The following is a 14434-nucleotide window of genomic DNA, read 5'->3' on the forward strand; positions in this document are numbered from 1 at the left end:
TCTCTCTCTGTCTCTGTCTGTCTGTCTGTCCCCTAGCTGAGGTTGATCGTCATCAAATTCTAAACATGGGCTAAAATAGCGCTTTCTTGAGTCACTGATAAAAACTGAATATTCAAATTATGTTTTCCAGAGATTCAAATGCCAGCTCTGCCCTTTTTAATTTTCTTCATTTTAGGTTTTGTTTAAATTTATTTTAAAAGTAGAGATAATCATGCATGCTGTCAGGCTAAGAATACTCCGAATGTTCACAAGAATCCAATTTAAACTTGAAGTTCATCTCATCTAGAAGTGATCTCTGCAGGATAGGCAACATCCTTTGACAGTTGTTTAGTTAGCATGCGGACCTCACAACAGCCATGAATCTGGCCCTGCTTATAAACTCAGAAGCTGAGGGGGGAAAAAACCTTTGCAGTCTGTTTTACCATCAGTGGCTGTATCCGTATACCCTGATCTCGTCAGATCTTGCAAACTAAGCAGGGTGCGAACTTGGAAGGGAGATGTCCAATCTGGGAGAACCAGGTTTGATTCCCCACCCATCCACATGAAGCCAGCTGGGTGACCTTGGGTCAGTCATAAATTCTCTCAGAGCTGTTCTCTCAGGAGCGGTTCTGGAAAGATCTCTCTCAGCCCCACCTACCTCACAGGGTGTCTGTTGTGGGGAGGGGAAGGGAAAGGAGATTGTGAGCTGCTCTGAGACACCTTTGGGTAGTGAAGGGCAGGGTATAAATCCAATCTCTTCTTCTTCCTTTGCCTCACAGGGTATCTGTTGTGGGGAGGGGAAGGGAAAGGAGTTTGTAAGCCGCTCTGAGGCACCTTTGGGTAGTGAAGGGCGGGGTAAAAATCCAATCTCTTCTCTTCTTCTTTTACCTCACAGGGTGTCTGTTGTGGGGAGGGGAAGGGAAAGGAGTTTGTAAGCTGCTCTGAGGCACCTTTGGGTAGTGAAGGGCGGGGTATAAATCCAATCTCTTCTCTTCTTCTTTTACCTCACAGGGTGTCTGTTGTGGGGAGGGGAAGGGAAAGGGATTGCAAACCGCTCTGAGACTCCTTCGGGTAGTGAAGGGCGGGGTATAAATCCAATCTCCGCTGCCACTGCTGCCTCAAAAGTCCCATGAGGTAGAACTTTATGGGGTTGCTATGAGTCGGTTACGACTTGACGGCACAATTTACCTTTATGCATTTGAAAGACAAACACCATGGTGAATTGCTTTTTAGAATCTAAAGCGCGAATGTTTAAACAGAACTCTCTTTACCCTCAGCGTCTGCGTCACAACATCCAAGCATATTTGAATTTGCATTGAGATAGTATGTGGAGCTGCAGTGGCTCAAGTGGTTAAGACGCTGAACTGCAGGCTGTGAAAGGTCGGTCATTCAGCAGTTCAAGACCTGAGTGTGCCGCATGACGGAGTGAGCTCCCGTCTCTAGTTCCAGCTCCTGCCAACCTAGCAGTTCGAAAGCAAGAAATTGCAAGTAGATAAATAGGTACCGCTTCGGTGGGAAGGTAACAGCGTTCTGTGCGCCTTGGTGTTTAGTCATGCTGGCCACATGACCACGGAAATGTCTTCGGACCGCGCTGGCTCTTCGGCTTTGAAACGGAGATGAGCACCACAACCCTAGAGTCGGATTCGACTGGCTTTCAAGCAAGGGAACCTTTACCTTTTTTAGTACAGTCCACCTGTTCTGATACGAATTTTAAGCTGCTTACACACCCAAGAGCACAAAACATTCCGAATAGGCTCCCATACGCTCCAGGCCTTTCCAATGCTCTGTTTTTCTGCTCTTCCCCTTCACGTTATGAATGTTGTGAAGGAGCTTAGGAGAGCGCAGACACACAGCTGCCTTCTACCAACTCAGACCATCCGTCCATCACAGTCCATGTTGCCTGCTCAGGCTGACAGTTGCTTTCCAGGGTCTCAGGCTGAGGTCTTTCGCATTACCTGCTGCCTGCTCCTTTCAACTGGAGAGGTGTGTGTTAAGTGTCATCACGTCGCTTCTGACTTATGGCGACCCTATAAATGAATGGATTTCCTCCAAAACGTCCGACTGTTAACAGCCTTCCTCAGGTCTTATAGACTGAGGGCCTTTGGGGCTTCCTTGATGGAGTCCATCCATCTCATGTTGGGTCTTTCTCTTTTCCTGCTGCCTTCAGCTCTTCCTGGCGTTATCTTTTTTATATATATAGCATTTTTATTTTTTTTATTTTTTTACTTTTCGATTTATATACCGCTCTTGACCCCGAAGGGTCTCTGAGCGGTTTACATATACTTTTTTAAAAAAAATTCCTACCTAGGGCCACAATTTGTATGGGGGGAGGGGCCACCTACCAGCACCCAGGCGGTGCGTTCTGTTAGTGTATTCGGGCGGACTTCAGATGTTACTCCCGGCGCCCTAGGATGGGTCGACGACTTCTTCCGGTGGGCTTCTGATGGATTTCTTCAGCACGTGGCCGCGCGCCAACCGCAGCTCCAGCTTTCGTCCCTTCAGGCTCCGCCGCGCTGCGTCATCACGCCGCCACAGCTCTGCCTCCATCCGGGCTCCGTCGCCACCCAACGTCACCGGGTCACCAACTGCTCCGCCGGTGCCCCCTGCCACCTAGGGGCAGGTACCCATTTATCTACTTGCGAGTACGCTTTCGAACCGCTGGGTGGGCAGGAGCTGGGACTAGGACCCACCCCAGCTGCGGTGGGTCTCAAACAGCCATAGTGGCTGTTCGCTGATGATGTTACAACAGGCGTCTTACCGCCTGCGCCACCTCTCCCTTTTTTAGTTTTATATATTTTTACATCCTGTATTACTTGTTAGTTGTATACAGTATCATTCAACAACATCTAATAAACAAGAAGAGAAATGTTATCCATACGCACAATACTTGTTAATAAAACACAAAGTCTCTATATTTCTGAGGTAGTGCATATAATCGGGGTTGACAAGCAGTAAGATATTCAAAGAACACAAACCATTTTTCCAAAAAATTATTAACACCTTTCGGATTGTCAAAAGCTATTAACTGCATAGCGACTTTATCTGAAACTATCAAGTCCCACAGTTTAGATCTCCATTGTGACAGATTTGGTACCTTAGACAATTTCCAACTTAAAGCCATTAAGTTTTTTGCAGCCATTAGCATAGTAGAAATTAACTCTTTGTTCTGTTTAGACAGCTTCAGACCTGGCCAAAAATGTAACCAAAGAGATGCAGGTGTATTTGGAATCTCATAGTTAGTTATTTTCTTTATTTCAGCAATGACTGTAGTCCAAAACTTCTTAATTCGGGAACAATCCCACCAGCAGTGTACTAATGTGCCTTTATTACCGCAACCTTTCCAATACAAGGGAGTAGTTTTGTATTTACAATGGAACAACTTGTCAGGGGTAAGGTACCACCTTGCGAATAATTTGTAGTGTTGTAATTTCAAATTCATATCTCTAGTTTTAAACATACTGGAAGACCAAATTGTCCGCCATTGCACCTCTGTAAAGGTAACTCCGCAATCCTTCTGCCAGGATTCCATGGTCGACGAAGAGCCCCTCCAGAGACGATCATGTAGTTGAGCATAAATTGTTGCCAATAAACCTTTAGGATCATATCTCTATTCTTCAAAAATCTTTCAAAAGGTAGCAAATCCCTTTCTAAATTAGAGTTACTGACAATGTCTTTTAAGGTATGGTGGACTTGGAAATATTGTATCCAGGGGATTCTTCCACCACTTTTCTTTATTTCAGCAATGACCGTAGTCCAAAACTTTTTAATTCGGGGACAATCCCGCCAGCAGTGTACTAATGTGCCTTTATTACTGCAACCTTTCCAACACAAGGGAGTAGCTTTGTATTTACAATGGAACAACTTGTCAGGGGTTATTGTCGTTTCCAGTGACATTTGTCTTCTCATAATGCGACCCAGTACCATAGCCCGAGTTTAGTCATTGTAGCTTCTAGGGAGAGTTCAGGTTTGATTTAATCTAGAACCCACTTATTTGTCTTTCGGATGGTCTGCGACATCCGTAAAAGTCTCCTCCAACACCAAACTTGAAGGGAATCAACGTTCTTCCTGTCAGCTTTCTTCGTTGTCCAGCTTTCACACCCATGCATAGTCACGGGGAATGCGATGGCGTGAATTAACTTGCTCTCGCTTGCCAGTGGCACATCCTTATATGTAAGAATCTTTCCTAGCTCCTTCATGGTTGCCCTTCCCAGTCTCAATCTCCTTCTGATTTGCTGTCGAAGGCTTTCACGGCCGGCGTTCATTAGTTGTTGTAGATTTTCCGGGTTGTGTGGCCGTGGTCTTGGCATTGTAGGACCTGACGTTTCGCCAGCAGCTGTGACTGGCATCCTCAGAGGTATAACACAGAAAGATGGAGTACTCTCTGTGTCAAGGTGAGAAGAAAAGGTAGGCAGGTAATTTATATCTCCTCAGGAAGGTGGGGTAGGGCCGAGTGATTATCTTGTAGGCGTTCCCCAGGCTGTGACATGCTAATGGAGAAGCTTTCCTGAGGAGGTTCTTTTGTATGTGGATTGGCTGTTGAGCTTCTAATCTTATCTGTAGTGCTACTGTCAGATGTAGAGCCTTTTGTGTTTTTCAGGACAGGAAACCATGCCCTATTTATTTTTAAACTCTCTTCTTTCCTGTTGATTTCTTTCCTTCTGATTTCTTGGTTGCCGTCTCCCTTTTGATTGATGATGGAGCCAAGGAGTAGAAAACCTGGAGCAATTTCAGTTTCTTCATCCTCAACCTTAAAGTTGTACAATTCCCCAGTAGTCATTACTTTGGTCTTCTTGATTTTCAGCTGTAATCTGGCTTTGGCACTTTCTGCTTTAACTTTCAGTAGTGGTCGTTTCAAGAATTCACTGTTTTCTACTGGGAGATTAAACCTGGGGAGATGTCAGGATTTGAACCTGGGACCTTCTGTATGCCAAGCAAATGCTCTGCCACTGAACCATGGCCCCTCCTCGAGTGGTACTTGATGTGATGCATAGGAATTCAGGCAGAAGGGGGGGAAATACTACAGTCCTTCTAATCATGTGCTTCTTTTATGTGTGTGCACTCAATACTCTTTCTGAATCCCAGCCTTTACCTCAAACACTTCCTGCTAAATTATTTGTGACTATTGCAGCTTTCAATTAGTCAGGTGTAGGTCGAATGGTTCTGCTGTCATCTACAAGTTTTATATTCCTTAATAAGTGTGGCAGGGTGATGCAGTCAAATTTTCTGTAAGCTCCAGAAAGTTGATTGAGGTGGAGAAGATGTGTTAACGTAATGTTCCCATCCCTGCCACCTCCTGCTGTGGTATTTACATCCCTAATTAAAAAGGACAAGGCCTTGGGAGGGTTTTATTTAAATTGAAAATTAATCCAAATTGAGGCATAAAAGTTATCGCAGTGGGTGGGAAAGGAAAACGGAAAGCAAGTTAGCACAAGTATTGAAGATTTTCTTGTATTTCTGAGAGAGGCTAAACCAATGACCCTTTTTGGGAAAGCAGGCTATCTAAATATGTAAATAAAGCACAGTCTCTGAAAAGCTACCTTTTTAAAAAGTTAACAGTAATGAGAGTTTTTTTAAAAGGTCTTTATAGTTACATAAAAAGTGATGTGCCTCATGATTATTCATAAATGAGTCAATTTAATCTTGCAGGATTACGTTCAATATATTGCACAACACTCACCGGGATGAGTAAAACCTTAATGTATTGTGCCAAAAGTTATTCAAGTATACAATATATACATAGTTAAACAATACTACTCTTCAGGTTTTGACCATATATCTGAGGATCTTGCAACTATATAACATTTTCCGACAAATCTTTCTAACTGAAATCCTCAATAGTAATAAATTGAACATCATATATATGGGGGTATCTTTACGATTCAGTATTCTGATACACTGTTGTTAAATTATACACGCTCTTCTTGAGAATGTCTTCCTTGAGTAAGGTTTTAGATTTCAATATTGGCAACTCCTCTAGGCAACCTCCCACTCCTATAGCTAACCAAGAGGATTAGTTTTGGGATGGACTAACAGGAAGGTGGGTCCACAGGTTGGAACAGTTACCTCCCACCCAATGGACCACCTATAAAAGGAAAGGACCATTCACCTGGCCCTTCCTAGCTTGCAACCTCCGCAACAACCCCTGTCTGCTTTATACTCCCCTTGAGTCCCACTTGCTATCCCCAAACCCTTGCCTCTGCTCTGATCTCTTGATCTGCAGTCAAGAGACCCACACGTTCTGGCTGGTTCTGGTCGTGTGTTAATACTCCCTAGATCTCTATTTCTTCCCATCCATTCTTCATTGGAACAACCAAGCTGCGAAGACAGATAAGTATAGCCCAGCATCACCCTACCTGCTAATGCAACTGTATTTCTAAGGAACTTGATTGAATGTGTGGGTGCATCAGTATTGTTTGTATGAGATTTATTTTCTTAAGTAAAAGACATCTATTTTAACAACACCAGCCTCGACTCCTTCTCTGGTAACCCTTGGTGGGAACAGGACCTTGGCATAGTTGGCAAGAACCAGTTTATAAATTGCCAGTTACTGTAAATAAAGCAATTCGGCTAACAACCGTGGACTGAGTACCACTGGAGTAGGCAGTACTGACCTAGCTGGATCACCAGTCTGACTTCATATGTGAAAGGAGCTAAAGTTGGCTTAAAAGCAGAGAAGCCGTTCATTCCAATTCCATATTCCCCCTGTGCAATAAGGTACAGGGTCTGACTTCATATGTTCATGAACGGACCACTGGTCTGACTTCATGTGTTCGTAAACGGAGCAAAAGTTGGCTTGCAAGCGGAGAAGCCGTTCATTCCAATTCCATATCTCCCCCCCCCCTTATTGCACATGCCCGTAAAGCTGCCTTGTACCAAATCAGACCATTGGTCCCTCGGGGTCAGTACTGTCTACTGATACTAGCATTGGCTCTCCAAGGTCTCAGGTAGCGGTCTTCCGCATCACCTCCCACCTGATCCTTTTCACTGGAGATGCCGGGGATTGAACCTGGGAGGACCTTCTACACGCACGTACTGTTCTGGAGGCCCTCCCGACTTACAAGCAGCTGGGGGCAATGTGAGCAAGGAGTCGCAGCAGCAAAAGCCCCCTTTCCGTTTGCAGAAGACTTAAGTCTAACCTGTATGAATAACCTTCAGTGTTTAACAGGGAGACGGGTGGCAATCTCTTGTCACGGGAATGATCCGAAAGGCAAGATAACCGTCTGACAGAGCTCCAGATTACCGTGTTATCTTTTTAATTATCTTGACACATTCTTTCGTTTACATTCACTCAAAATGCATTGTCTCTCTGCGAGTCTGCCGGGAGGGGTTCCCCCCCTCCTGATAAAAAGGGTGTTTTATGCAGAATTATATATTTTTTAATCCTCTTGTTTTGCCAGATGGTGATGGACAGACCGAGCACTTACTGCCAGCCTGTTATGACGACGCCTGCCAAAGGAGCGTCATCTACCTGTATGAGGCACAATTGGGCAAAGTAAGTCGAGTTTCTGCCTGCAAAAGTTAAACAAGATGTGTGCGCGGTGGGATGCGTTCAGTTTCAGGCCCGGCTCGCCCCGAGAGAACGTCAATTGGGGCTCCTTGGTAATTTGTGGCAGTCTCTTCGGCCAGTGGTGTTTGCTGTATTAAATGCACTGTGTGAATGTTGAATGAACTTTCCAAAGCACTTGAGTACAGGTAGTAGACACTTGCTTAGACGGTTGTCACCCATCACTGCCCACCCGCCCTGTGCTTGTCCTCAGATCTTTTTTTCATTCCCACAGTGAAGGAAGCCCCAGTGTGTGGTCCCTGGTAAATTTGCTTCATTTATGCCTCACTTTTCTCCCCGGTGAGGACCCAAATTGGCTTAAAGCGTTCTCTCCTTACAACATTCTCCCCTATGCAGAAGAATAAATGGATATAAATCCATAGAGCCAGTTTGGTGTAGTGGTTAAGTGCGCGGACTCTAATCTGGGAGGACCGGGTTTGATTCCCCACTCCTCCACATGCACCTGCTGATGTGACCTTGGGTCAGTCACAAGCTCTGGCACAGCTGTCCTTGAAAAAGAGCAGTTTGTGTCAGAGTTCTCTCAGACCCACCTACGTCACAGGGTGCCTGTTGTGGGGAGGGGAAGGGAAAGGAGCTTGTAAGCCGCTCTGAGACTCCAAGTGAAGGGCGGGGTATAAATCCAATCTCTTCTCTTCTCTTCTTCTTCTAATATCGCCCTGACCCAGATAGCCCAGATTTCATTAGATTTCAGAAGCTAAGCAGGGTCGACTCTGGCAAGTCCTTGGACGGGAGACTTCCTTGGAATATCAAGTCGGGAGGACAGAGACAGGCTTTATTCAGTCACCTCTCTGGATATCCTCCAGGCCCCCAGTAGGGGTCGGTCACCAGAGGTCACCGTGACTTCCAGGTGCAGACAGATGCACGTGCGCGCACACATACACGACAAAAAAATACCGCCCCCATAAAGCTAACATTAAAAATCACTACAAATTTAGAGTCCAGCGGCACCTTGAAGACTGACAAAGGTTTATTCAAGGTATGAGCTTTCTCGTGCATGCACACTTTATTAAATATTTATCAGTTTGTCATATTTGATAAAGTGTGTGTGCACACGAAAGCTCATACCTTGAATAAACCTTTGTCGGTCTTCAAGGTGCCGCTGGACTCTAAATCTGTTGTACTGCTTCAGACCAACACGGCTGACCAACTGGATCTATTAAAAATCACAACACTCAACGGCCAGTGGGAGAACACTTTAATCTTCCCAGTCATTCCATTGCTGACCAAAGAGTGGCAGTCTTCAAGCAGAAGCTTCAAGGGGAGATTGCTGAATTTGAGATCATTCACAAATTCAAAACAATGGACGCCCTAGAGCTGAATAGGGATACAGGATTCTTATCTCATTACAGATGCTAAATTTCCTCTCCCAAGGATTTCCTCTGTGCTCTAATTAAGCTGATTACAAAGGTCATTGTACCTCCTGATTTTGTTTTTTTTGGCTAAACCCCTGTCACCTTCTGACTAGGATGTCAGGAGTCTAGCTCTTCTTAGGAGTGCAGACTCTAATTTGGGAGAACCGGGTTTGATTCCCCACTCCTCCACATGCAGCTGCTCGTGTGACCTTGGGTCAGTCACAAGTTCTCTCAGAGCTGTTCTCTCAAGGGCAGTCCTCGAGAGAGCTCTCTCAGCCCCACCTACCCCATAGGGTGTGGGGAGGGGAAGGGAAAGGAGATTGTACGCGCTCTGAGACTCCTTCAGGTAGTGAAGGGCGGGGTCTAAATCCAGTCTCCTTCTGCTCCTCCTCTTCTTCTTCTTCTTCTTTGGCTTCTTCTTCTTCTGCCCAACACAGCTAACCTCTGAAACAACATTCTCCCCTTCTTAACCTCCACCATGAGGCAAGTTATACTGAGGCTGAGACTGGCCTGCAATCTCCCAACAAGCCTCCAGAGCAGAGGGGAGAACCCAGACTCATAACCAGGATTTTGTGGCTTGTGGTGCAATTTTTTTTGGGGGGTGGGGCTTGAATTTTACAGTAAAAAAACAAAAACAGCTCCCCACTACATCCTCACCCCACCACTCCTTAGCTGTAATTCCTCTCCCCGGCGGGCAAGTCCTGCGGGCTCCTTCCCAACAAGCAAAGCCCCTTCTCAAGGCAACCTGCACAGGATCGTGGCCACAAGAGCACCCGGGGGGGACAGTCTCTTTCAGCGCAAGGGGTCTGTCTCGTGCTGTCTTGTGGGGGCTGTCCCTTTAAGGAAGGGGGCGGAGCCCCAAATAGCCCCACTGTAGCCATGGGCCAGGAGGAACCTGGATTTCGAACCTGGATTTCCCAAATTCTGGTCTGACTCTCTAACCCCCACACCGTGCTGGCTTTTTGACCACCACATGATTCATCCCAGCTTTAAAGTAGTTGCTTCAAATGATAAAGGAGGACAATTCAGATTAAGCACAACAAATAATTCCTGGCTGTCAAGAACCGTCAAACGACAGAACAAGGTCAGCCAGAAATATACAAGGTTCTCTTAGCGATCTACCGAAGGAGGCTGGGAGAGGCACCAGTCAGGGATGCCGAAGTAGAGACTTAGCATGGCCTTAGCATGACTGTCATAAGAACATAAGAGAAGCCAATGTTGGATCAGGCCAATGGCCCATCCAGTACAACCCTCTGTGTCACACAGTGGCCAAAAATACCAGGTGCCATCAGGAGGTCCAGCAGTGGGGCCAGGAGCCCCCCCCCCCCCGAATTAGGCTTGTTGGGCCAACTTGGGGAACCTTCTTTCTTTATCGGAACCTTCCAAGGACCTTCCTTTATAGATTTGCAGTCACAAAACAAAGGATTCTGCTTCCTGGACTTTTAGCCCGTCCCCCCCCCATGCTACAAAACCACCCTAGCCTTGCTGCAGTAAATGGAAGTGGAGAAAGGTGATGGGCAGTAAAAGGGATGAAAGAGAAACGGATAAGATTAGTTACACTAGAAAGCCCAGCGTTTTGTTCTGCTGCTCATGCTGTTCCTGTCGGCCTTCCTGATGTACTGCAGATGGATAATGGTGTGTGGGGGGGGGGAGTTTTGGATTGCTGGGATTTGAGACAAATAACTGTGCCATTTGCGGACCTTAGACTAAAACTGGGTGGATTTTTGGTAGCAGTGCTGAGCAGGAGTTGACACAACCATACAAGTCTCTATTTCCTCTTTTCATCCCCGGCTTATAACGAATCAGGTCATTGGCTAGTCAAGGTCAGGGCTGTCCACGCTGACTGACAGCAGCCCTGGAGGGTATTGGGATGAGGTCTTTTCACATCAATCTGCTACTTGATCCTTTTAATTGGAGATGCCGGGGGACCTTCTGCATGCCAAGCAGGCTCTGTGAACCCGAAGCCCCTCCCTACATCACACACAGAATGATAGAAAAACCTTGTGCGGTATGAGGGTTGATTTAGTTATTTATTTAGGTATTTTTATCCCGCCCTCCCCGCAAGCGGGCTCAGGGCGGCTAACAAGGGGGCAGAAGCCCATGTATAAAACCCAGTAAAACAGTAAAATCATAACAATAATACAGTAATAACAATAATAAAGTGCTTTCGGTAGACAAGATGGTCCTGAGTGTTATGGTGGCCTCTTCCAGTCAGCCCCGTTTTGGGTACCACTGTCCAGCAGATCGTTCCATCCCACGTTGTTCATGCCGCACAATGTATGGCTGAGCTTCTCAGGGCGATCCCGAATCCCGATGGTATTGCCACCGTTGCTACCCAGTGTGGGGTAGTGGTTAGAGTGCTGGACTAGGCTCCAGGAGACCTGGGTTCGAATCTCCACTCTGCCATGAAAGCTTGCTGGGTGACCTTGGGCCAGTCACAGACTATCAGCCTAACCTGGCTCATAAGCAATGGTCCCTCTAAGCTGTGGAGCCCTGTGAGCAAAATTTTCACTTTGTGAGCTACTGGCATTCAAGTTGTGAGCAAGTCATTTGGCTAGTACATAAATTAGTCTGCTCTGGAGCCCTCCTTCCTGAGCTAAGACAAAAATTGTGTGAGCCAGAGGTCAAAAAACGGTGAGCTAGCTCACACTAACTCAGCTTAGAGGGAACACTGCTCATAAGGCAGAGGGTAGAACAGAGGAGAGGAGAGAGATATCAACCTCTTTGGATCCTGAATGGCAAGAAAGCCGGGGTATAAATGAATAAATATCTGTTAGTCGTGCTGGCTAAATGGAACCTCCCTGTATTGGATTGTTTTCAGAAGGCTTCATGATTGTTTTAGTGACTATCTATGTGTTTTAATTCTTTGGTAGCCTCCCTGAGCCTGCTTCAGTGGTGAGGGCAGGGTATAAATTTGATAAATAAAATAAAAATAAATAAATCCATGAGGAAAATGAAGATAAATGGATAGTTTTCACTAGAGAATGTGTATCTGCAGTGGTGTTCCCTCTAAGCTGAGCTAGCGTGAGCTGGCTGACCGTTTTTTTGTCTTCGCTCAGGAAGCTCCAGAGCAAACTAATTTATGCAGCAGCCAAATCGCTCGCTCACAACTTTAATGCCAGTGGCTCACAAACTGGAATTTTTGCTCACAAGACCACACGGCTTAGAGGGAGCATTGATCTACAGTACTGTGAAAATACAGGTCTGGGTACCACAGTAAATCCCCATCAACTGTGGCTGCGGTCACACGGGCAGGAAAATGCAGAGGGGGAGCGTGGCTGTTTGCCCCGGGGCAAAATAACGCATGGTTGCGCGAGTAGACATCCCGTGGAGGTCCCGTGGTAGGGGGGAGGTGCCGATCACACCACAATCCTGCGGCGCGGCAAAGAAGCGCCGCGCCGCGGCAAACGGGTGAGGTTTTTTCTGTACACCTACATGGGTGCATGCCCCGTTGGGTGCTTGTGCGCATCCCGAGGACACTTGGGGGGAAAAAACCTTTTTGCGAGGGGACATGGGTGGGCTTCAGATGCCATGGGATTCCACCGGAAACGCAATCACACGCCCGCCCTTGCCCCGCGGTTTCCGGAAACTAGTACCTCCGAGGTACTAGTTTTTTACCGCGCATCTTCAGAGTGAAGCCTCGGGTGAGCCAAGGGAGCTCTACACTTCCCAGATGTGGCAGTGAGATCGCACCCGGAAAATCCGCCTATCTTCCATCTCTCTAGCGTGCCTAATGCTCCGTGTGACCACAGCCTGTGATGGCATTCCCATCAGTGGAACAGGACTTCTTGCCTTCCATCGCAGCACACGATGCCGCTCTTGAGGAAAACAGTGGGCTGTCTAAATGTTGTGTGTGTGTGTGTGTGTGTTATACTGTCAACTTGCAGCTGACTTAACGGTGAGTGAGCCTGTAGGGTTTCCAAGGCAGGACATGGTCAGAGGTGGCTTGCCATTGCCTGCCTCTGCGTCACAGCCCTGGTATTCCTTGGAGGTCTCCCATCCAAGTACTAGTCAGGGCCGACTCTGCTTAGCTCCTGAGATCTGACGAGATTGGCCAGCCTGGATTAGCCAACATGAAGAACCTGGGCCATCCAGGTCAAGGCATCTAAAAGATAGGGCTTGATTAACGATTCTTTGGTTTTGTTCGATTACTAAATCTGCATGTTTTTTGCATGAACATGAACACGCCCTTTCTGGAGGAAACGAAACATGTTTTATGTTTAAATGGCGCAGAAATACGTGGCAGCAGGTGCTGCTGAAGGAGCATAATTTCCTTTCTCGAGAGGGACAGAAGCGGAAACTCCTTTTTTGTGTGTGAAATGGTGCCTGCCACTAACGATTTTAGTCAGCACTCATATTAAAAACAGTCAAACATATTTTTTTTCAATTAAATCACCTCCTTGATTAATAGGGGTACTGTTTTAATGGCTCAAAAGGTTTTTAATCAATCTGTCTAACTGGTTAATTAATTATCGCAGCCCTGCTGCAGATCTTTTTGTGGTTCAGAGGCCTTCCATCAGCTGTGTCTGCCTACAGCAGGCAAAGGCTGAGTCTCTGCAGAGCACAGGATTCTTTTTTGAACGCCAAACTGAAAATCCCTAACAGTTGTTGTATTCTTGCTGGGATTCCTGGTAACGGCGCAAGCTGAATTTGAAGCCGCCGTTCACCAACTGGTCTTCCAGCAGGGGGTAAGAACTAGCAGCAGGAGATCTCAGATTTCTGTCTGATAGTTCCTACCAAACGATATTTTAGCAGATAACAGCTGACTCCTCCTTTCTTTTTATCATAAGGGCATCCGTGAGATATTTAGTTTTAGAGGGTGGCCGTGTTGGTCTGCAGGAGAATACCTGGATTCAAGTCCAGCAGTACCTGAAGAGACCAACATGGTTTTCAGGGTTTAACCTGTCCAAGAATCAAAGCTCCCTGACTAAAGGTATCTGATGAAGGGAGCTTTGAGTCTCAAAAGTTCACACCCTGAACGTCTTGTTGGTCTCTAAGGTACTCCTAGAAGGAGCTGCAGTGGCTCAGGTGGTTAAGACGCTGAACTGCAGGCTATGGAAGGTCGGTAGTTCAGCAGTTCGAGACCCAGGTGCCGCCAGACAGAGTGAGCTCCCGTCTCTAGTTCCAGCTCCTGCCAACCTAGCCGTTCGAAAGCAAGAAATTGCAGGTAGATAAACAGGTACCACTTCTGTGGGAAGGTAACAGTGTTCCATGCGCCTTGGTGTTTAGTCATGCCGGCCACATGACCACGGAAACGTCTTCGGACAGCGCTGGCTCTTCGGCTTTGAAACGGAGATGAGCACTGCAACCCTAGAGTCAGATTCGACTGGCTTTCGAGCAAGGGAACCTTTACCTTTACCTTTTTAAGGTACTCCTGGACGCAGCTCGAACATGAGATATTTAGAAGCTCACTACGAATGATCCTTGTGATTCCCTTGTTGTTATAATGAATGTTGCACTGTTAAATTCTTCTGAATGAAATGGACTCTGTTTGAACACCATTGTTCTGGCTCAGTCTTCCTCTCTGTGTGTTTGCGTG

General features: G+C 46.5%; 1 protein-coding gene across 1 annotated transcript in view; it reads left to right on the forward strand.

Annotated features, from left to right (window-relative positions):
- Positions 1-14434, forward strand: part of ITFG1 (integrin alpha FG-GAP repeat containing 1) — a 166103-nt gene that overhangs the window by 60690 nt on the left and 90979 nt on the right. Inside the window, 1 exon segment of the mRNA XM_015409414.1 lies at positions 7377-7471. Coding sequence (XP_015264900.1) covers positions 7377-7471 — 95 coding nt within the window.

The sequence above is a fragment of the Gekko japonicus genome, unplaced genomic scaffold, assembly GCF_001447785.1.
Source record: "Gekko japonicus isolate JY-2015 unplaced genomic scaffold, Gekko_japonicus_V1.1 scaffold794, whole genome shotgun sequence".
NCBI lineage: Eukaryota > Metazoa > Chordata > Lepidosauria > Squamata > Gekkonidae > Gekko > Gekko japonicus.